Source organism: Mycothermus thermophilus (genome assembly GCF_041956435.1).
Source record: "Mycothermus thermophilus strain CBS 625.91 unplaced genomic scaffold VTJ04scaffold_5, whole genome shotgun sequence".
In the NCBI taxonomy this organism is placed as follows: domain Eukaryota; kingdom Fungi; phylum Ascomycota; class Sordariomycetes; order Sordariales; family Chaetomiaceae; genus Mycothermus; species Mycothermus thermophilus.
In genome coordinates this window covers 3385561-3408352 of record NW_027191431.1, presented here as the reverse complement: position 1 = coordinate 3408352, position 22792 = coordinate 3385561, and the positions used below count along the sequence as shown (strand labels likewise).

Here is a 22792-nt window from a genome sequence, read left to right as displayed (position 1 = left end):
CTGCTTGAATGACATGACTCGGGCACTGGAGAAGTCATTTCAAGACAAGATGTTAGTGACAGCCTCCTCAAAGACCTGAGAGATGAGACGGGATTTGGACATGGCTGCCGCCTCTCAACCAGCATAGCATAGGGTTGTCACATGTCATTGACGTTTGGTTTTCCAGGATAAAATCCACGTTTGTGCTCCACCTCCCCTACAAAGAGGATATCCTGTTCAAGCTGGCGATTAAAAAAAGAAAAGAAATGCTCAGATATTTTGAATTGAATTCTACTATACATCGTTATTGGAACAAATATCATGATTTCTAACATCATGCTAGAACAACCCACGAGGTCTAGGCTAAGTAATCAGCCAGTTACTCTGACAAATGACCGTATCTCAACTTAGGTCACCTTGCTAAACGACTATTAATTGCTCCCTGCGTCTTGCGTTTTTCACGAACAGCTTAGGCATCGAACAAAGTTGCAAAGAAACATTTAGCTTAGGGAGATAATAGCTATTCAGCTGGAGACGAAGGCTCGTTGGCGCTCACGGGGCATCTGCGATTAATAGCCAAAATCTATCATACTCCGAGGAGATTTCGTATAAAAGCATTGCCAACTCCCCCGAAAGCTCAGCAGAGCAACACAATGAGCACCATGGCACGAGTCTTCAGTTGAGTCTTGGACACACAAGAAACATACTGAACTCAATCTTGGTGGCGTTGTGTTTGGGTCATGAGCAAGACAGCGCCCACTTCCTAAGCCATGGGAGGATGGTGTCTATTATGTCTAAGAGCTGTCTGGATATCCTGGCACACCACCGAGTTGATGATTATCCATACAAGCAGGGCTGGTTGCCCCTCAGGAGCGATCAAAGCGTGATCCAGCAACAATTAGGTCATAAATGCACTCGTTCCACCCCCTACCATTACCTCACATGCACGTCACCTACGCCTCCTATCTTCCAACGGGACGTTCTCCCCGTAGAACCCGCCTGCTTGATCTCCATCCCTCGCCACAGCTGCTGCGCACGCCAGGCATGGCCCGCCACCGTAAACCCGTGTGTGTCTCACCCAGTCGCTCTCGTACCCGTCCACCACCGACACCACTTCGCCCTGCATGTTTACCATCTCATGCTGCGGCAGCATGACGCCTGGCCCGCCCGGTCCTCCCACAAAAACGTAATTTGGCGGAGCTGTTGGCGGCGGTGGTGGAAGTGAAGGCGATCTAGGAGGGTAACTCGACGGGGAAAACTCTCGGAGATTCCGGCTGGCTGATGTTGCACCTGGGATTGGGATCGGGGCGGTTTGAAAAGTAGCAGAAGCGGAAGTGCTGGCACTTGTTGGAGGGGTTGGCATGGGAATCCCAGTAGAAATGCTCTTCGTGTAAGATGTATCCGGGATGATAGCTTCAGCGCTCGCAGGGCTTGAGGTCATCGCATCCGCCGATGATGAAAAACCGGTGCCAGGGTCTTGGTTTGGCTGGTAGATGATAGCCGTATTACCGAGGATTGGATAGATAGATACCGCGTCGCTCGGTCGGCGGTTTTCGAACGGAAAGGACTCGTGAATGAATGCCCCTGGCATCAGGGGCGGTGGGAGAATTGACCGCGAAAACTGCCTCGGGGTCCATGTGCTCAAGTTCCCCACTGAACTGTCACCAGGCAGGTTGGTTCCGGATGACCGAGCTGCTTCTTCATCTTCCTCGACAGAGTCTAGACTTTCACCTCCTCGAACGTTTCCATCGGGGTCCCAGTCTCCTGTCGTAGGATGCCAGACGTGATCCCCCATCACCGAGATTTCCGTGTTAAAAACTTGCTCCCGAGGACATGGCGTGTGCAGTGTTCTCGCATCTGTACTAGAATACCCACTCTGCCCCGACGTCCCTGGCACCACGGGCAAACTTGACTCCGAGGATGAGATCTCACGCGGCGGCGTCTCTGAGCTCCTGCTGACAGCACGTGATATCCCCAGCTCTGGCCATAAACAGTGCTTTTCTTCAGCCTCTTTCCGGTCGTTCTCCATGACTCGAGACAGTTTCGGGGGCTTGAGTTGACTGCGTACAACATCCAGGGGTAGGAACCCCGGTATCTTGCGCTGCCACACTTCGTGCTTTTCCTGTCCCGGGCGGAGATCTGCTCTGAGTATTTTCCGTTGGTTTTTTGTAGAAACAGGAGCACTCTGCTTGACTGGATATTTTTCTGCTATCGCAGGTACCAGCTGCAAGCCACCTAGGGAGTGCCGGCGACAGATTAGAGAGCAGGCAACAAACAAAATGGCCAGGCCGGGGAGAACCAGATAAAAGCTGCCTGCAGGAGGTCGATGGGAGGAAAAGTTTTGCGAAGAAGCGTCCCAAGCGACGTCGGGGCGCCGGCTGAGGCTAAAGGCGGGCATCGGTGTGATGCTGAGGGGGAGCACGAGGCCCGAGTGTTGCTGTGTTGGGGGTGTCAGTGTGTGAGCTTGCGCTACCTATAGGCCCGGACCTCGGCGCTGGGCCTGGAGGCGAAGGGTAGCTTTTCAGGATGGGGCTTGGGAGCTAGAAGGCGGCGCAGAAATTGGATGGACGTTGTGACAAGGTGTGACCCCGCGGTCTTGTACAGAGTTAGCTAACTGGCCTTAGGCAGTCGAAGAACCCAATCAAGAACCAGACCCAGCCTGCTTGTGCACCAAATTTTTGATCAATTGATGGAGGGCAGGCCAGGAAGATTGGCAGCCGGCAGGTAAGGCTGACTTGACCGAACACCAGCAGCGTAAGAACCGTTGCTGCTGGGGTTTGTGCAAGGACGCGGGGGGAGGATGCATATAACATGCGGCAGGCCGATCCAATAAAAATAATGCCCTCGGAGAGGAAAAAGACACTTACACACGCACCGCTGGGTGCTAGGCCAGTTCTCTTGGCGGTGTGGTAACTCGCATCAACAAGATAGAAAGAAAACGATTGTGAGATTCAGTGATGATGTGGACGCATGGTTCTCAGAAAGCCTCATCATGGTCCAGGAGAGGGAAGGGTCCAAGCGCTCCGCTGACTCCAACTGCACAACAGTCGCGGTAATGTGAGGGATCTATATACGTTGCTGGGTCCTCCACCCCCTGACAGCACGGGAGTCCCCAGGCAACCCGTTCGACGGTCATTCGCAGCGGTAAGTGGGAGACACAGAGGATGAGATCCGACGGTCGTGCAGGGGGGCTGATTGTCTGGACCGCCTGTCTGGACAGTTGGGGCTAGTTAGTGCCGTGGTTCGGCCTGTCAGTGTGGGAGTCAGCTCAGTCCAAGACACCAGCCCTAAACGAGCAGCCAATCTGAACTTGTTCGTCTGTGTAACCCTGAAGGTCATGGGATATAAAGCAGACAGAGGATGTCTTGGTTTCACACCTGCCGTGTCGGTTTTTCTGCCGGTTGACGTCCTTGGCGCCGGTCGTGAAGTATGCACATACATACAGAACGGGTGGTCTCATGGAGGGGGTTGGTGTCAGACCCAGCATCCAGGTCGCTGAGGGGCGGGCCGGTAGGCTAACTACGGTTAGGGCTGGGCCTGACATTGCCGCCAGCCTGCATGCAGCACGACCCTAGCTTGCGGCCCACCTTGGGCCGAGCAGGCCGGAGTCCGCCTGGACCTAACTGCATGCCTGGTGGGGCAGACGCGTCTTTGGGCCGCCGGACACCGACCTTGGAGAGAGCATCATGGGAAGCTAAATGAAAAATGAAAATCCCGGCATCATGAACTATAAACTGGTTAGCAGATGATGGATATACCAGCGATGAGAGGGAGTAGGACATACCATCGGAACGTTGAAGAGTGTTTTGACCGATTGTTTGGATCTCTATGCGGACATCCGAAGAGATGGATGCTACATGGATACGGTGCCAATGTAAGCCAAGCCAACGCCCCAGCGTCAGCTGCCTCGGCAGATTCCAATGCCATCGCCGAACGGACTCTCGTAATGAAGTCGAGGAGCGTCGGCGAGAAGAGAATACTAGTTATGGAGAGACGAGACCGCATGGAAAACGGAACAGGGAACCCATGAAAGACGCAAGACGTCAACACGGCCCACAATCCTCTAATAAAACCATCATGGCTTAGAGGCCGGAATGGAGGACTAATCGGTGACGCGGGATTTCTGGAGGTCTCTGGATCGCGGTGTGACGGTGTGAGTGGGGGAGAGGTACCTGGTAAGGTTGAGGGGGGTCTATTGTGTAGTACAGGTAGATTCGAAATGGGTCCTCGGCTGGGACACGGACGCTGGAGGAACAAAGTACCTCCTCCGTAGCCCGAGAAACCCGAGAAAAGGAGGAAAGTCGGGAACAAAAGGGAAATGCACTCCTGGGAAGAAACAGGAACATCCATGGATCCCATGCAGATTCCTTCCAGTTCTCTTTTCTTCACTACATCCACCCATGTCCTTCATCCGGAAGGTGCGGGGAAGGGCTCAACCCCTCCCGGGTCGTCACCGACACCCAGGTACCGGTAGTTGAAGCACAAAATTGCGATTCCAGGTTTCTTTTGCCCGATCGTTCAGGCATTCCAACGTGATTCCAGTCAAGTTTCTTTGCGTCACGTCACTTGCATCGCGTTCCAAGTTTTGGATTCCAACTTCGGGTGCGGAGTTGGGATTTAGGGCTCCCTGATCAAGACGGCCTAACAGCAGCGTCATAAACAGCAACGAGGGGTATGAAACATTTGTATCTGCTCTTCGGTGAAGGCTCGCCTCCTTCATCGACTACTATCGCCACTGTCTTAGTGTATCTCAATCCCGGGCAGCTGGCTGGATGGACATGGAATCCTTCTTGACTGCCGGCACGTCTCCCTGGTACTCTCGTCGGTTCCGCATCATATACAAGATTGTCCGACATCGTGGAGCATCGGATGTTGCTCATCGGATATGCAACACACCACGAGACCTCTGGTATGTCAAACCCATCATTTGGCTCCCCCACATCATCTGCGAGCCCGCTTGGTTCAGGCGACTGGATACAACTTTGCACAAGTACACGCGGCTGGTGTACGAGTGCTGCCGGATTGCGGCGTTTGAGCTGATAAGCCATCGATTGGATGATGGTGTTCTTTGTGATGGAGGGTCGTGGGACTCGGGAGGATCCATCCATGACCTGGGATGGCCATAGCCGCTGACGAAAGTCCCAGCCCTCCCATCACCCCGCTTCTTCTTCTTCAGCCCTACGAACTAACCCCTGCACATTCCAATACCACCCCGACCGGGATCGCGGCTCTTTGCAGCGGGTGCCAAGAACACGCCTTGCAGCCCCGAGACGAGAGGCGGGGCACAACAACAAAACACCAAGGCCAACCCGCCCTGCGTCTACGCAGCATAACACTGGATTGCATCGTATTTCATTCTCAGCGAAGTTTTTGCACGGGAGCAACAAAACCCCACCCGCCACCTTACTCATCGTTAAACAGCTTACAAAACGCCGGCCTTCGGGCTGGTCACTTGATCTGGGCAACGCCTGGTTCAAATTGAACATCCGCCCCCGGTTTGGTGCAACCCTACTCTTGAGGAAGATCCACCCGCCAACTAATCTAGGGCGACAAGCGACACTAGCACATGTACTTACATGCAGAGCACGAACGTCACGTTAAAGGCTTTGACGGCAGGATGGTTTTGAGGCTCCCAAATATGTCCGCCGAACAATCAACCGCTGTCAGGAAGACAACTGGCTTACCGACTCACGCAGCCGTCATACCGCTATTTTGTGTGCTCATAAACGCGGCAGCGAAATAATGCTGCGTCGCGAAGCCTGGTATGCGCAAGGTCCAGCAGAGAGGCCGCCGTTGAAGCGACCCCAATCCTTCGAGGCTGGTTGGTCAAAACCAAGTCTTGGCTCAGCTGGCTATGTTGTGCCGATGCCACAATGACCCCGAATCATCCGTGTTCAGCTTTGCCGCCACACATCTCTACCCGAGACGGCTCTGTTCGATGAAACGGAAGGATCTGGGATACTGCAGGCGGATCTCCGCAAGGACACACCGGGACTTTAGGACTTAGAAACGATACCCACACTTTCTCGATGCCCTCAGCCCCAGTTTTGTCGTGTTACTCGCCTCTTAGGCGATTCGAACTCCTGATGCCACAACTTCCCTGGGTTGCCGCATCATCCAACGATGCTCGTGACATGTCACAACGTCCATGAGCTGGACTCATGAGTGGCCGAGATACGGCATCGATGCTACCGCGCCGCAGACGGAGAGTTCACCCGGTCCGGTCCTCGCGTTGTTCACCCAGCCAGGCTGTCCGCGGCACAATGTCTCACGGCGGCCCTCAAGCCTGTGCTCCACCCAGTGACTTCCTGCCACGGGCAAGTGGGAAACGAAAAGATGGCCTGTGGGGATACTTAGCTCACAGTTTGCTCAAGGCAGATTCCACCGAGCTAGGCGGGAGGCGCCTTACGTCACCAAACCTCATTGTCGCCATTGCCGCAGAGACTCTAGGTTCTACGGAAAGTTCCGAAGGGCCAGCCCCTCCTCCCGCCGATGCCCGTCTTGTGTTTGTATGTTTTCGATATCGACCTCCAATTATCCCCACATGACGTATTCAGGTCAACTGCGAGAACCGCCCATATCTGATACGAGGCTCTTTGGATCCGTGTAAACTCTCCGGTCTTCCAGAGCCAACCAACGTGCCCAGTCGATACTGTCATGCAAGACAAGTCGCTGATCGTTCCGCTGTGGCGGCCTCTCTCGTTGACCACTCTTTATATGACCTCGAGTTATTGGTCCCGGGCCATGATCCGGTATTGCATCACACACTCGATTGGTCGATGTCGTTAGGGAGTGGACGGTCATGAGCGTCTGTCCGCATTCCTGCCCTGTAAGCCTATCTCGAATGGTTGATGGGGATGAGGTTGGCAGCCATCAGTTCAAGCGGGTGGAGCGGTGATAATCGTCCCGATAATAGCAGAGCCTCGGTCGTATCGCTGCGACACGACCAACAACAAGGCTCTGAGCCCTGCGGTGGATCCCTGACCGCCTCGATGGCAACATCCAAGCTCGCCTCCTGCAAGGCATTGCAATATTGGACCCCGTCAGGGCTTCGGGAAGGCTTTGATGAGGCTCAACCAACCAACCAACCAACCACAACAATCACAACACCTCCGGGATATAATCACACCCCTAAACGAACATACCGTCGGCAAGATGACATGAACGCAACCAGACACTTAGGCATTTACGTAACTCATGACTATAACCTCACCCCGTCCCTAACTATCTGCTTTTCCATAGGTGCCTCTGTGTGCCTCTGTAGACTTATGCCTCCGCCTCAGCTTTCTCTCCTCGACTGGTCGCGCGGTCTTTCCGGCATGGCACCAGGAAGTCCCACGCAGATGAAGAGATCTTGGAATCTGCGTGGCGTTACGTGACATGAGCGGCAACGGGCGGCAAGAGCTTGGTGCCCGAAATGCATGTGAGGGGAGGCTGGCACACCTACGGGAGCTTCTGTTTCCACGCCGCTTCATTCCACACTAAACACAACCCAGGCTTCTCACACACTCATTTCGCACACATCGTCAAGCCAAACAAGGACAGACAGAAGAATAACAAGCAATCACCCCGGGTCCACTTGAGGATTGTACCGTGTTGTGTCTTTGTATGTACGATAGCCACCGCAACCCCAACGGACAAGAAAATAGAAATAATGGATGGGACTATAAATTCGAAAAGGAGGCGGCCAGAAAATGAAGTGATTCCACCAAGTACCCAAACGCCAACAACCAACAAGGAGAACAAAAAGGTGCCAATAAAAGAACAAAAACAATCAAATCCAAACGCCACGTGCCCAAGCCATCCGTTATAGACACCCATTACCACATACACCCGCACCATCTGAACCGGGACAGCTTCCTAACTATCCACACCCGCCCTCACACCTCCGGGCAAGGATACCCCGAGGCCAGCAGTAGGGCCTGCCCCGGGTCCTGAGGGAGCCCCAAGATCCGCCTCGTCCTCCATCATCTTGATCAGGTCATCCAGGTTCTCATCTAGCATCTCGTGGTCCTCGGGAGGCAGACACGAGTGCAGCAGGCGGGTGTAGCGGTCGATCTTATCCCCCGTACCCGTGAGGCCGCGGGCCTCGACGTAGTCCGCTTCTGCGCGGCGTTGTTCTTCAAGCAGATCGCGCAGTTCTGCGGCAAGGCGGAGCCGCTCGGCTGGTGTGTCGGCGGCAGAACCACCGTTGAGCTGCTCAGCACTCTCGCTAGGTTGCTCGCCGTTGGCTCTGTTCTCGCCATTCGAGGCTGCGCCGTCACCATTGACTGCAGCAAGCTGCTTCGCCACGGCGTCTTGGACGACGATGCGGTTTTGATGGGTCAGGTATGCCAAGACTCGTTTGGAGAGTTCGGCAGCCTCAGCCTCGGTCTTTGCGGCGACATCGTCGGCCTCCAAACGGGCCTCGATGTCGGCGACGGCAGCGCGCAGGTTGGCAAGCTCAGCCTGCGTGTTGAGCAGGATGCGACGAGCCTCTTTTTCCGCTTCGTCCTTTTCATCGAGCTCATTCTCATAGCTCTGGGCAAGATCCTGGAACTTTTGAAGGACAAGCGGGGTGATGCGCGACTGGACCGTGTTGGCTGCTTCACTGCGGAAGCTGACCTGTGCCAACTTTGCCTCAGAATCACCAAGAGCATCGCGGAAGGCGTTGTGGCGTTGGGAGTCAGGAGCGAAGGGGCTGGAAGACCGTTGGGGAGGGCCACGATTCTTGTGGCTTCTGGAGGTATTCAGCTCCCGAATGAGATCCTCGGCCCGCAGGCCCTCGTTGTTGGGAATGTCGGTGGAGGCGCCGCGACCCAGCAGGGCACGAATACACTTGCGGGCATTGGCCATGGCCGCCAGGTGGACAGCAGTGTTCCCATCTTTGTCCTGGGCATCGATCAGACGCTGTACTTCGTCCGCGGAGCGCGTCTCCTGCAGCTTGTTGAGGATGTTGTCAAGATAATATCGCGAACATGAGTGGCTGGCAACACGGCCGCCCTTCATGGTGGCAGCATGGTGAATCACGGTACAGCCATTGTCATCACGCTCATCGACGGTGCTGAAGAGCTCCTTCATGACTAGCGGGAAGGTCTGCTTTTCGTAACAGTTGGTGAAGCTGACGGCGCGCATAAACGGGGTTTCGCCCCGGATGTTGCGGGAGGCCAGGTTGCAGTTGAACCTCTTGAGCTGCTTAATGACTTCGACATCTCCCATGGCTGAAGCCCAATGCAAGGCAGTATGACCTTCCGAATCAATGGGCCAGTCGGGCTGGAAGTTTGTCGGGGGGTCGGGACGGATGGCAGGCTGCTCGTTTCTAGAGAGCAAGAAATAATCAAGCAGTTCGTCGCCGTAAACAGCGTGCTGTTGTTCCGTAAGGTCTTGCAACATCTCCTCGCGCTTACGCTTGCGATGACCGGTTGAGAAATGCGACATGTCGTATCGATCGTCCTCGGCCATATACGAAGCTGAGGCGACGGTGAGATTGTCCGGGGTGTCATCCTCGTTCATTTGGCTCGCGTTGTCGTACTCGTCCTGGACAACGGCACCTTCGGCGATTCTGTGTGAGAAGCCGGTGGGTTTCGACAGATGGGGATGTCTGCCGGTAGACTTACTGCCCCATTTTGGAACAGCAGGCCTGGCTTTTGGGGCCTTTGGCTTGCTGGCATGCCTCGGCGCGGGTGGTGGACTCTGGTCGCCTGGCTGGAACTCGAATATGGGCCTCAGGCGCTCATAGACGTTATTCCGGTGGGCGAGAGCCTCGCCGGCCTCGAGGGGGATCCAAGTTCCTGAACGAGTCAGCAGAGAAGGGGAGACAATGTTGAGGAAATCGCACCTTGGTATTTCCCGTAGCCGCCTTGGATCTTCTCGTGGACGTCTTTTTGGACATCGCGCTCCAGAATCCTGGTGCGCGCAGGTTTGTCAAAACCGGCTGCTTTGAGAATGTGGGTGGCATTGATCCAGTTGTCCTCTCGACGGCGCATAACATGTTCTTTCAAGTCAGGGCCAAACTGGTACTCATAGACGGGGATCTGGAGACGCCATGGTGCTTGGTCAGTTTCGCAATATATGCAGATACTAGGGTAGAAACGGACGAGCAGCAGTGTTAGGAAATACTGACACCGCTATACGTAGCGCTGTATATCCCCGCCTTGGGGTGGTCGGCGGCCATGTTGCAGATTAAGAGCGACCAATATCGCACGGCTCACTGATACGAAGTCGACGACAACCGCAGCGACAGAAACAGGACTCAACAGGAGTCGCTAACACGTAGGATCGCCGACTGACTCGAAAACAGAACACTGGCTCGGCGTAGAGATATTTAAGGAACGGGCAGGAGGTTCGATGCCTTGATCTGCTTCGGTGGTCGATGACAGAGTCAATGCGGGCGCTTGGTGCGATGTCTGGCCGGCCGCGTTCTCGCTGTGCAATTCACTGCGTGTCGCTCGTTTTGAATGCGCTGCGCGAGGCTGGCAGAGGATTACTCGATCCAACATCCAATGGGCGATTGCAGACAAGAGGGCGGCAGTCGTTGGCTGGAGGGGAGGTCGGAACGAAATCGCGAAAAAGACGCGTGCGGTCAGGTCCTGGTCGGCCTTGGTCGAGAAGAGAGACGCGACTGACGCGAATCTCCTTAATTGAGCTCCCCGCACGTGATGCGCGGGCGGGACCCTGGTCAGATGGGGCGAGCGGTTAGGATCAGGGTTAGGGTGCAGTCTTGAGTGAAGGGTTAGGGTTTCAGAAGCGCATGGCTTCTAACGGCAGAACCAACGAAGCTGACACTAACCCTTTCTTTGTAAATGAACCACGAACGCTTGCAAGGGACGGCAATACCACATAACGACATTCAGAGCTCGCAAGAACGGCTGTCGACGTCGTTGTCTGTGGGTGAGATCAGGGCAGTCTTTGATGCCGAAGTTCCGCACGTGACCCGAGGAACAGCCATCGAAAGTTGGCCATTGTCCTCCACAAGGCATGGCCTGCCTTCTCATCGCCTGGAAACTCTCCCGGCTGTGGCCCGTCCTCCATCCTCCATGTTTTGGGCTGCGCTGGTTTCCGGAACCCGAGTCCTTCATTCTCCCTCTCATCCACGAACCTAATCGAGGATATAAGTCCTTCCTTTACAATAGCCCGTGGAGGTATTGTTATGTAGTTCTCTAACTCACAACCCTTCTGGCCATCATATCTCGTGCCCATCGGAAGTCGGGTTTTCCCGAGGCACCTTCCCGTCAGGCTGCTTGCGACACCCCAAACCGTCCTTTTTGAGTTCATGTGATGTTGCCAGAAAGCCCGCAGCTTTGGCGCAACGGACGCCCCACAACCATCCCAAAAGGGAATCAACTGCAGGCCGTCGTTGGCAATGATTGGCAGATCCCCCACAGATCGGGAAGCGCAGCTGTGGACGTCACCTGTCTGCCGGGTCCCGAGAGACCCGTCAGGGGGTCCCGGAGTCACTACCCACCACCTGGCCCAGACTTCCAGGTTCCCAGGTCATGCTCCTCTTCTCCCCTTCTCCATCTTCCAAACCCCATTGCAAATCGCAACATTGCTGCTAGCAATTGCGAATTTGCCTGGGAAATATTCTTTTGTTCATCCTTGTTTTGATAAACCTATCTTCGCGGACACATTCAACCTCAAGTCTGTTTTGATGGCGCTCGACGTCACTCAGCGTTTCATTCGCACCCGAACCCCTCAGAACAACCTCGACAAACCGTCCTGAAACCCCCTACCACAGGGGCGACTACGATCAACCCTAGAACCCAGCTATTTCTGGAACCGGAGCCACGGATCAGCCTCGCCACCCACCACAGATCTTCCAGACGAGGCTGCTCCTGAACCATGCTGAGGTCCAACGACCCACGCTGTGCCGAACCTCTGCTGACGTCCCGCGATCACGACGATTATTGTCCCGACTGCGATTGCGACTGCGACGTCACCCGTGGCCGTCCCCTGTACCGCACGTTTGTACGCCAAGCGGACCTACCGTGCCAGGCGGCTTCCACAACTCTCGCGTCCTCGGCTTCTCCAGCACAGCCCATGACGACTCGAACCAACACGGGGGGGAGCACCGGGCTGCTCCGCTCCCGCAGCCCGCCCCAAGCTACGGCTGCCGCAGCGCGCGCTGAGGCGCGCCGTCGGTATGCCTACGCAGCTTTCTTCCTTACCACTTCGCTCATCTCTTTCACGGTCCAGACCATGCTCGCATCCCACATCCAACACGACCTCGGCTGGGACAAGGCGTACTGCATGCTCTTTCTCACCCACAGCTCATGGGTCTTTCTGTGGCCGTCGCAGTTTCTGATCCTCCATCTTCTTGATGGCCGGCGCCGGAGACGGCGCAGCGCGGGAGCAGGACACATGTCCTGGCGGAGGTTTTGGGATGAGCATTGGAGAACATTGCGGGGGATTGCCTTGGCTGTAGAAACGCGGGACATCCGCGCAGCTAAGGCAGCGAATACCCCAAACGATTTGCTCGACTATGGTCACTCGCCGTGGCCATACCTGGCCAAGACCACCGCTGTGGTAACCTCTGCCTTGACCGTTGCCGGACTGACCTGGTATCTGGCTGTCAGCATGACCACGCCAAGCGACTTAACGGCGATCTACAACTGCAGCGCCTTCTTTGCTTACGCATTCTCGGTACCCCTGCTGAAGGAGCGTCTCCGCCTCGACAAGATGCTGGCTGTCGCCGTCGCTATTGCAGGGGTCCTGATCGTGGCGTACGGCGATGGCTCAGGGTCTTCTTCCGAAGCATCAGCAACAGTCAACACCGATGCTGGCAGTGGCCAGCCGGGCCTGATTGACCCTGCGACACGCTTCCTGGGAAACATCATCATTGGGATCGGATCTGTTCTCTACGGCCTGTATGAGGTCCTCTACAAGCGCTACGCATGTCCGCCAGAGGGACTTGACGCCACTCGCGGTGTTATATTCGCCAATACCTTCGGTAGCTTGATGGGCGCCTTCACACTGTTGGTCTTGTGGATTCCACTGCCATTGCTACATGTCCTTGGCTGGGAGACATTTGAAGTTCCTACAGGGCGCACCGCCTGGTTGTTGTTCATCAGTGTCATCATGAACATGGTTTTCTCTGGATCTTTCCTGACGCTCATCTCCTTGACCAGCCCGGTTTTGAGCTCCGTCGCTGCGTTACTCACCATCTTCATCGTTGCCATTGCGGATTGGTGGCTCACGGGGGTTCCCTTGAGTCCAGCAGCTGTTCTTGGCTGCTCTCTCATCATTGCCGCGTTCGCCATGTTAAGTTGGAGTACTTGGCGGGAGATGAACGAGGAGGCGAACCGTAAGCAAGATGATTTGAGCAGTGATGACGATGACTGAGGTCTGCGGTGGTTCAAGCCTGGTTATGAAAATCATGACAGGACAATGGGTTCATGTCCCTCAAGTAAATATCATAGAGCCATAGAGCATAGACTCACTTTTCTTGCGTCCAAAAGTTAAGGGGGATCGCAAAGAGGATACAGCAGCGGCTTCGCTCAGCTGCACTTTCCGTGAGTGATAAGGTCCAGCTACCAATATGGCATGTACTTCAACAGCCTAGCTCTTCTAATGAAAGCTCGGAAGTCTGTCTCTAGGCTTTGCCCAAGCAGCCGAAAAAGTGGCTGTGTTATCAGTGAATGACCCTTGGTAGACTCGGTGCTGTCCGGGACAAAGAAGCCGATAATACTCTGATTAGGTTGAGAGAACAATCATGTTGCTGCACCTCTTACAATTCAATCCGCCGTTTTGTCTCGACCATGTCAACAACAAAGCAACTCATTACCCTAAACGGAATCACTCTGGGATCATTTCCTGAGGAACCATAATCAAGGGCACTATGGCCGAGACGCTGCAAGCATGCCCGCTCTCTTTCAACAACAACCTGAGATCACCGCAACCTCAAGAACTGGTCATCAAGAAGTGGTGAAACTTCTTCACGGTCTACCTTGAGAACCAAGCCATCATTACGGTCCAGCACAGGAGGGACTTCGATCTCTCAAACCTTGGCAAGCAGGTCAAGGATTTAGCATGGGGAAACACAGTTCTGATCAGAATCATCCATGACCGCGTCGTTTTTGGCCGATCTACCATCGGTGGTCACACGGTCACGAACCAAGGACAGACGGGGGAGCGGATCATGAAGTTAAACGAGACTGGATGAAATGTACGTCATACTTTGTTCGAAGTGGAAGGCAACTAGTCTCGGACAGCGACCAGAATTCTTCATTTGTTGAGACACGCGGACAATACCTTGTTTGATAATCCTCATTTAGTCCTCGGAAATCGAAAGATGACAGTGAAGCTCATGCCACTACGCCGCGGGCTCGGAGTGGTCATATTGAAGACACAAAATATTCGTTCTTCCAAGGGAACGATCGTGAACACCGCGACGAACCAAGAGCTGGCGTTTATCAAGAGCGACAGATGGAACGCTCGGGAGTTATTAACTCGGCAGCAAACGTACAAGGTCATGGTAGAGCCTCATGTTGATTTTGCCGTTATTTCTGCCATGAATGTCGTGCTTTGATGAGTTCTTCTATGAGGGAAAACGACGAGAGCCTCTGGTGGTTGGTGGCAGACGGATGCTGGGAGGTGTCGGTGACTGAGAGGACCTGGTCTATTGTGGTTTCAGATGCCCTCAAAGTCATCACTTGCTTCACTTTTTCAGAACCACCAATCAGGCTCCCATAGGGCGGCGGCGGTAATCTTGAAGCCCCTAGTAATATCAGGGATGTAGAACAAAAATATCTCACTATGCCACGCGATGTCATCAGAGACATGATCCATACCTAGGACCCAGTCGATGTTCTATTCCCACCCTACGTGGTTACCTAGCCAGAGAGAGGAAGGTTTCACGCGCTTTTTGGAATCACCAATGTGATGTCTTGATGTCTAAACCGGTGGTGGAAGGCATATCCTGCAGGCGTGTGATTTCTCACATCCAAACGACATGGCCCGCGCGGGTGAGATCATCTATCTTTGTCGGGGGCTGGTCCCAATGATGGCTTTCGGATTGCCTGAGATTCAGCCCCATTGATACCTACTTTCGTCCGACAACATCAAATCCCAGGGTAAGATAGTAGTAGAAGGGTAATCCTGGGTCTATCACATGCGGAAAGGAACGCGAGACGTGAGGTATGAGGCCGCGTCTAATGCTTCACTCCGAAAGCGCCCATCACTTTGGCCGTAGTAATACCGCAGGCCCTTTGCCATCCCACTCCGCATTCCCACGACTTGACCATCGGATCTTATCGTCACGCTTCACGGCTGAGTCTCCTGCCTCCCAAAGCTTGGTGGTGCTTGGCGAGCGTTACTTGATGGCACCCCGCGAGGGTCCAAAACGGCCCCGCTCCGCGCGTGGCTAAGCTAGCTGCCCGATCAGGGAGGTAACATCGATCGGTCGAAGCACCCGGGACGTACACATCCTCTCCGTCGCCGGACTTCGGCAGTCAGCCTTGGCATCTCATTCACAGGCATGCCCCTCGTTACTGTTTGCGGCGCAGTCTGGGGAAACATATTGCAATTCCCGACAAAGTTCCATGGGGCTGGTCCGGGCGTGACAGACCGGAGGTCAGTCGGCGCTAGGTAATAGAGCCTAAACCACCGACTACCCCTGATCATTGGTACGTGAGGATAGATTTCTCGTGACACCCTAGCTCATTTCGTGACTTGAATCCTGACTCCCGTCGTTCATGGGTAGGATCACTCTCGGCAACCTCACATCGCCCATCGGAGTGGCATGTAGGGGAAGACCCAGAGGAGAGACTGACAAACAAGGCAACCACCTAACATCCACCATCGGCAAGCCGAGGCCTTATCTCGTGGGATTACAGGATCACACAGGCGCGCGTCTTGCGGCCTCACCATACCCCGCAGCGTCGACGGTGAGCCGACAAGTTCATGGGCAACGGAGGATTACCGGGTATCACGCTCCTAGCCTCGACTGGGTTCATCATGGCGGGCGGTCTGGTGTCCGATCAGGAAGGAAGCCAAGCGATATGACAGCCCGGTCTCCGGCTCGGGGTCCATCGCTAGGTCAAACGTGGGGAACGACCTTCCGGAATTTGTCATGGTCACCGCGCGAGGCTCCGGGAACGCGGGAGGAGGATGGAGATCAGTTACGAGTCCCCATCGCGACGACAACATTGGGGCTATTCTATTAGGTCCGCTGGCATAGGAATGAAGCATATATAGAACATCATCCGGCTCCTTGGTCGTGATGATTTCCAGGATCAACCCAGGGAACTCAAGGGTTTTTTAATTACTACCCGGCCTTGGCTCCCGCTCGTGCTTCTGTCAATCTTCATCGGCATCTTCTGTTGGTTACTCACCATGCGGTTCACTGCTCTCGCTTTCGCCGCTGCGGCGGCCCGTGGCGTCTTCGCCGCTCCTCGCCCGGACGACAGCCGTAGCACCTTCGGCTGCGCTGCTCCGGAGCCTGATGCTGAGCACCGTCGCATCTCGCAGATGTTCGCCGCCCAGGAGGCCGAGGTGGTCGCCTCTGGCAACTTCACCATGATGGCCACTGTCACCATCGACACCTACTTCCACGTCGTGGCCTCGTCCACCTCCCTGAGCGGTGGCTATGTCACCGTATGTCCTCCCCTGCGCAATAGACCACGTTGGATGAAGGATGGTACGCTAACTCAACCCAGGACAAGATGCTCTACGACCAACTGGATGTGCTCAACGCCGCCTACGCCCCTCACGGCTTCCAGTTCAACCTCAAGGAGATCACCCGCACGGTGAACGCTCAGTGGGCTGTTGACGGCAACGGCTACGAGATGACTATGAAGCGCCAGCTCCGCAAGGGCAGCTATGCTGCTCTCAACATCTACTTCCTCAAGGACCTCGGCTCCAACATGGGCTACTGCTACTTCCCGACCTCGGGCGCCGGTGCTGGCACCACCACTCGCATCCGGGACGGCTGCACCGTGCTCTACAGCACCGTCCCCGGCGGCAGCAAGACCAACTACAACCTCGGTCACACCGTCACCCACGAGGTCGGCCACTGGATGGGCCTGTACCACACCTTCCAGGGCGGCTGCAACGGCGTCGGTGACTCGGTTGCCGACACCCCCGCCCAGGCCAGCGCCTCCAGCGGCTGCCCCATCGGCCGTGACTCGTGCCCCAACCAGCCCGGTCTTGACCCCATCCACAACTACATGGACTACTCTTATGAGTGAGTATCCCCTGAATTTCGTATGGGATCAACGACGCAAAAGCTAACAGGTGTTTCACAGCTCTTGCTACGAGGAGTTCACCCCTGGCCAGCGCGCTCGCATGGAGAGCTTCTGGAAGGCCTACCGCCAGGGCAAATAAATGGCTCTGGGGTTTCAGGGCCAAGAGTCTTTAATGATACGGGGTAACGCTCGGAGCGGACTGAGCCATACTCGATATACGTGATGGCTTGGCATGGCGGGAATGAGATGAAGTGACGACGATGGCATGTACACCGGATTATGTATTGTTTATGTTACATACTCTCAGCGCTGTTCAATTTATTTTATATTGATGCCCCATTCAATACCGTTCTTCCTTAACCTGCATGCTGGTGGTCACCTTGTAATAGTAGACTGGACCAGAAACCCATCGCAGCGAGATGGGTAAGGGTGCATGATTATGGATTGGTCTTGATATTGCAGGCTCATGACGCTGATGTCCCCTCGATGTTGCTTTCCTCCACCGATAACGGAAAACTGTGCCAGTCCTTCCACCACTCCTTGCCTGCCTGCGGCCAAACCTTTCTCCAGACAGCCTCAGCGCGAGGTATATACTCGGGGTCAATAAAATCTTCTGCCTCATCGTAGCGGTTCTCGAACGTGCGCACTGTCACCTCTTCGACCCAGCTGCGTGTACATATCAACCGCCGTGAACGCCACATGCCCATCATCGGCAATACGCGCAATGTGTCCCATTCACAGGATGCTCTCGGCTCGATAGCAAGGTTTTCAAGCGGCGACACTGGTATTTGATGCTCTGGGCCTGCTCGAGCCATCTCCCTGGTGATGACAACCCAAATCTCGCGCGCCAGAGCTCCGTCCACGGCAAGATTCCGCAAAACCTTGCACGCCGCAAAGTATTGGAATGCTCTCTGCTTTGGCGGGTTGTCTTTGAGGCTCTCGTAAACAAGAGTGTACTTTTCCATATCGCAGTCCAACACCAAACGAAGCTTTTTAAGCCGCGTCATGCGTCCAAGAGCGCGGTACAAGGCGACTTCCTGGGAGTCGCCGTTCGAGCGGAGGACACGCAACTGCAAGTCCTCGAGGCGTGGACAGGAGCGTGCCATGGCCAAGATCGTCTCAGAGTCCAAGGAGTCGTCACTAGTGAGTCTCAAGTGCAGTTTTCGCAGTGTGGGTCCCAAACGCGAAAAGATGAGCTTCAGATGCTCCTGTCGGATCTTGACGAGCCAGACCAGCTCCTCCAATGGCGGCAACACACGCAGTAATGCGGCTGCCTCAGCTGGATGAATTGGATCGATGACCAGAGAACGGAGCGATCGGAACCAAGTATGGCCGGGCATACGCAGGACCTTGATCATCTTTGGCACACTTAAGGTCGAGTGGTTGCAGCGATGCCCGTAGCGGCGGAGGGTGCTGAGGTCAAGGTATGATTCCAGCTCGTGGAGACACGTTACAAATGGTGATCGCCATTCAGGATCGCATGAGCCCGTTATCACAAGCGTTTCGAGTGGGAGACGTATGCGAGGCGTCGAGGACCCCGGAGGGTTTTGTTCGCCGAAGAAACCCTGCCACCGGGCTTTTGGCGTCTCGCGGATCATTGTGTTCGCCATGGCCGTTAACGAATAGTGTCTCCGGAAATGAACATGGAGGTGCCTGAGCCGAGGCATAAGTCCGGAGCCCAGCGCTTCGCGAAATGCTTCCCTGTTATAGCTGTAGCGGGGTTCCGAGTCGTGGGATTCTAGGATGGTACTGATGCTGTAAAGGCAGGGCGACGTAAGGAGCGCATACTCGTCTGGATCGATGCGAGGTGCGCCCTCCCGTGCCTGAGGGACCGGTTGGTAGAGGCTGCGTAGGCTGAAGGTCGAGACATGAAGACGGCTGGATCGGTGGTGTTGGCGTAGTACCGAGAGCACACACGCCGGAATTTGCTCGGTGCAAGAATACACCAGGTCGGTAAGGCCCGTCAAGCGCGCAAGAAACTGGGCGAAGGGGAGCCAGGCCTTGTTTTGGGCCTGCTTCTGGGCCGGTGTCTGGAGGGGGGAACTGGGGTTAAAGGGAATGTTTTGTGTCAAGTCTCCATCTTCATCGCCGCTAGCCCCAGGCGTGCTGCTATGCTTCTCGTCGATGACTGTAACTCGGCGGACGTAACGAAAGAGGTCATCCGGACCAAGGACAACATTCTCGAAATGGCTGATGTCGCGCCATAACTTCTCCTCATCGCGTATGATGAACCGGATGCGAGCAACCCGCCCAGCTGCCGTCCCCTTATAGCAGGCTGCACTCACGAGAGACAAAGTAAACAAACTCTGCCGGGGAAGAAATTGGCAGATGCGGTGGAAGAGCTCTAGGGGAAGGGTTTCGAGGGGGTTTTGTGACGCCATCGCAATATCCAAACTTTGTGAGAACTTGGGGAACAATGCTGAAATCACACACAAGTGCTTTATATGTTGAGACGATTTCCACGAGAAACAACGTTAAATATAGCATGCCTGGGATGCTCCATCCGTGCAGGGCGCACCGCCGTGTGGCAGTGCCACCGGAGTAGGTCTGGTAACTATGTCCTGTACATGAAGTGACGATCGCCAAGAGCAGACCTTGGAGTCCCTGGGAGTAATCAGATCGGGCGTTGTTTGGGGCCCGGCAGAGCTCAGTTACAGCAGAAGGGAAAGACTGATAAATTCCTACTTCTGGTATGGGGCTTTGTGGGTCATGGTCGTGTGGCTGAGTACGCCCAACTGTTTCTACCTGCTTCAGTCTGAATGAAGCATGAGAGGTCGACATCAACGTGTCAGCTCGGCTTGATTGACTCTTGGAGAAAATAGCTGGTTGCAACCGGGCAAGCCACCAAAGCCACTTGCCAAGAGCTTGCCGAGAGATGCTCTCTCCTCGTTCCTGTCCCCCGGATCCACTTGCTCTCCCAAATCGGTGTGACTCAAGGTGGACACTCCGTATGACCACGGCTATCAGGTTCGACGACAATCCTAGATCCAGCCCTTGAGGACGATCGCATCTGGTCTACCCATCGCATTGTTTGTTTTCAACTACTTGACCCGGTAATCTGCCTACCTTACTCTATTTTGCAAAAGAATTACCTGCATAATATTACCCACGTCCTCTACCTAATTGCTCTTTCACCACCTCCAAAACACGGCATAATTACCTGTCTTCAAGATGGATGCCGGCGCCCTCCAACTAGACAGTCTTTCCCTCGACATAATCCACAGCATATTGCAATGTCTTCCACGCAAGAGCTTATTGAAGTTATCGGAAGCCAGTCGGCTGTGGATGCGGTTAACAGCGTCAGAATTGTTTCAGCATCTCCGGTTCAGAGTGTTCGATAAAACGAGGCTCACCGAGGACATCGACTGGTGGAGGTCGATTCTTGGTCGAGAGGAGAGATTTCGCCAAGTTCGGCGAGTCTCCGTGACCGGAATCATGGTGAAAGGCGTCATATTTTCCCGAAACTCCATGGTGTCAAACAAGCCCTACGAGAGGGAAATGGACGACATGGCTGATGACCTCACTGAGGATGTCGGGGATTTCGTACCCCCTCCACTGACCGGGAAGTACAAAGAAGCCCAGAGTGAAGCATGGGACCCGTTTACTGAGTTCCTAGTAAACCTCCCTACCTTGACGGATCTCATATACGGTTGCTCTACCCCAGTACCGCTCTGCCTGCTTCAGCTGTTGCACTATCGCCACCCAGGCTGCCGCTTGCACGTCTCAACCTTCACTCTACCGAGTACCTGGACAGATCCAGCTGCCGATATTGACCCGGACGATTTCGGACTCTTGACCTTCCCGAGCCTTCACAGCATTCGCATTGGCGCCCAAGGCACCGCTTTTACCGACGTGATGGTGGCGCACATGTTGTTGTGCCAATGGGGTCCCCGGTTGAAGCACGTACACATCTCTCGCAACACCAACGTCACCGAAGATGGAATTGAACCGTCGGGAACAGGGCTTGGATGGTGGAAATCCTTCTTCCCCAATGTCCAGTCCAGCATGTTTAAGATTCCTGAAGCTCCCTCCTTGGCTCAACTAGACACATTGTGTTTGAACGACGAGGAAGGAGAGCCAAGACATATCGAGGCATGGGCTTCGTGCGTTGATTTCGCCTTCCTTCGTCGCTTTAGCTACCGAGGGTTCATCACCACGGCCTTTCTGCAAACCTTGATAAAAAAGGCCGCCGATCCCAGTCATGGAGGAGCGGGATGGTTCCGCTCGTTGCGTTCGCTCCATCTCAACATTAGGCAGGACATGGAAATTAGACGGGAGGAATATCCACGGTCAACTATTTACGACCCCCTAGTCGCCGAGTTCCTTTCTCTGCTACCGCCGCTGGAACACCTCACCATTGATGGTGAGGTTGGCGTAGGAACCATAGCAGCAATCCTCAGTCACCATGGTGCCACACTCCGCAAGCTGCATCTTCCAGCCCCATTTGAAGCATTCAACCTTAGTTTCGACTCGATAGCGAGTCTCTCGCAAAAGTGCCCGCGTCTTGAAGACGTGCGACTTTGCGTGAACCGCATGAAGGGGGAGATCTGGGCGTACCGCGCCGTGGGTCACCTGCCCAGGCTGAGGCGTGCGCATATTGTGCTGGATTGTTTGGAAGAGTACCGGACGTACTTTTTGAATAAGGGCGTGATTTCCTTGGTGGCCATCGAAGATCATCTCCAGCCAGAGGCGCTTGACGTTGTCCGTAGGACTACCAAACTCTTTGCCATGGATAGGGTGCTGGCGCAGGAAATTTGGGACGTCATCAACGAGCACAGGACGGTCAAATACAAGGAGCTCAGAGGGAAAGCCCTGCCGCCCCTTGAGAAACTCGTGGTCGGCCCGCACGTGCCTGTGCCGGGTTTACTTGGGTGGCGTGGCTGGGGTCCCTATTACAGAAGCCTAGGCACCTGGGCGGTGTGGATTGGGAGACGTTGGGAATGTACAAGGGCGGATCTTGACCACAGGGGCGTCAGGAAGCGAGGCCTGCGGCGTGGTGTTATTGTTCACGAAAAGCCCAGGCTCGAACCGGAGTTCAAGAGGGAAGGGTGGGGGGCATTTGACCTAGGGTCGCTGATTGATTTTGAGGACGAGAACGTGTGGGATAGCATTTGGCCAGAGGGGGATGGTCGAGAAGCGCAAGATAGGTGGCATAGTTTTCCACCGGGGACGCTGGGAGAGGACACTGGTGGTGATTCGGTTGACAAAGAATGGGCGGAATCAGTTTTCAGCATGTATTAATCATGTCTCTCACCTTCCCGATCTCGGGAACTCGGTGAGACAGAGGAATATGGGTATCTGTTTCTGCTACTCAAGAGCTAAGTATGCCGTAATAGTCGTCTGCTTTCTTCCTTCCCTTGAGGCTCCTGAGGTGCTAGAACAACTCAGGACCAAAGAAACCCCAGTTCATTGACATCCACCGCCCAGAGAGCCAATGGTCCGATACTGTGCTTTGCAGCCCCTGAGTTCTAGTCACTAACCCTAACCCCTGTTAGTGAGTGCAATCGATGTCCAGACTCCTGGCGCCAAGAGAACTCGACGAAAGAGCTGCCAGGCAACAACAAGGCCTATTGACCTGCTCGTTACCGCCCCAAAGTGGCGGACATGATCTCGCCCTTTGGATTTTCTTCCTTGTTTTCGATGACAGCGGC

General features: G+C 54.8%; 6 protein-coding genes across 6 annotated transcripts; 3 read left to right on the top strand and 3 right to left on the bottom strand.

The window, feature by feature from the left end:
• Positions 1 to 928: 928 nt before the first annotated feature.
• On the bottom strand, positions 929 to 3608 carry VTJ04DRAFT_8333 (uncharacterized protein; the record flags this gene model as incomplete). The annotated part of the gene is made up of 6 exons (XM_069366759.1): positions 929 to 2416; positions 2467 to 2574; positions 2847 to 2863; positions 3198 to 3227; positions 3419 to 3494; positions 3567 to 3608. The coding sequence occupies 6 exons, from the start codon at positions 3606 to 3608 to the stop codon at positions 929 to 931; spliced, it is 1761 nt and encodes a 586-aa protein (XP_069217661.1).
• A 4231-nt stretch (positions 3609 to 7839) lies between these two features.
• Positions 7840 to 10132, bottom strand: VTJ04DRAFT_8332 (uncharacterized protein; the record flags this gene model as incomplete). The annotated part of the gene is made up of 4 exons (XM_069366758.1): positions 7840 to 9509; positions 9576 to 9749; positions 9797 to 9992; positions 10082 to 10132. 4 exons carry the CDS (start codon positions 10130 to 10132, stop codon positions 7840 to 7842), a joined length of 2091 nt encoding a protein of 696 aa, XP_069217660.1.
• A 1667-nt stretch (positions 10133 to 11799) lies between these two features.
• Positions 11800 to 13299, top strand: VTJ04DRAFT_8331 (uncharacterized protein; the record flags this gene model as incomplete). Its single annotated transcript, XM_069366757.1, has 1 exon — positions 11800 to 13299. The coding sequence occupies one exon, from the start codon at positions 11800 to 11802 to the stop codon at positions 13297 to 13299; it is 1500 nt and encodes a 499-aa protein (XP_069217659.1).
• A 2991-nt stretch (positions 13300 to 16290) lies between these two features.
• On the top strand, positions 16291 to 17280 carry VTJ04DRAFT_8330 (uncharacterized protein; the record flags this gene model as incomplete). Its single annotated transcript, XM_069366756.1, has 3 exons — positions 16291 to 16551; positions 16614 to 17140; positions 17202 to 17280. The coding sequence occupies 3 exons, from the start codon at positions 16291 to 16293 to the stop codon at positions 17278 to 17280; spliced, it is 867 nt and encodes a 288-aa protein (XP_069217658.1).
• Positions 17281 to 17605: 325 nt separating this feature from the next.
• VTJ04DRAFT_8329 (uncharacterized protein) lies at positions 17606 to 19522 on the bottom strand (the record flags this gene model as incomplete). The annotated part of the gene is made up of 1 exon (XM_069366754.1): positions 17606 to 19522. The coding sequence occupies one exon, from the start codon at positions 19520 to 19522 to the stop codon at positions 17606 to 17608; it is 1917 nt and encodes a 638-aa protein (XP_069217657.1).
• A 1054-nt stretch (positions 19523 to 20576) lies between these two features.
• On the top strand, positions 20577 to 22382 carry VTJ04DRAFT_8328 (uncharacterized protein; the record flags this gene model as incomplete). Its single annotated transcript, XM_069366753.1, has 1 exon — positions 20577 to 22382. One exon carries the CDS (start codon positions 20577 to 20579, stop codon positions 22380 to 22382), a length of 1806 nt encoding a protein of 601 aa, XP_069217656.1.
• Positions 22383 to 22792: the final 410 nt, after the last annotated feature.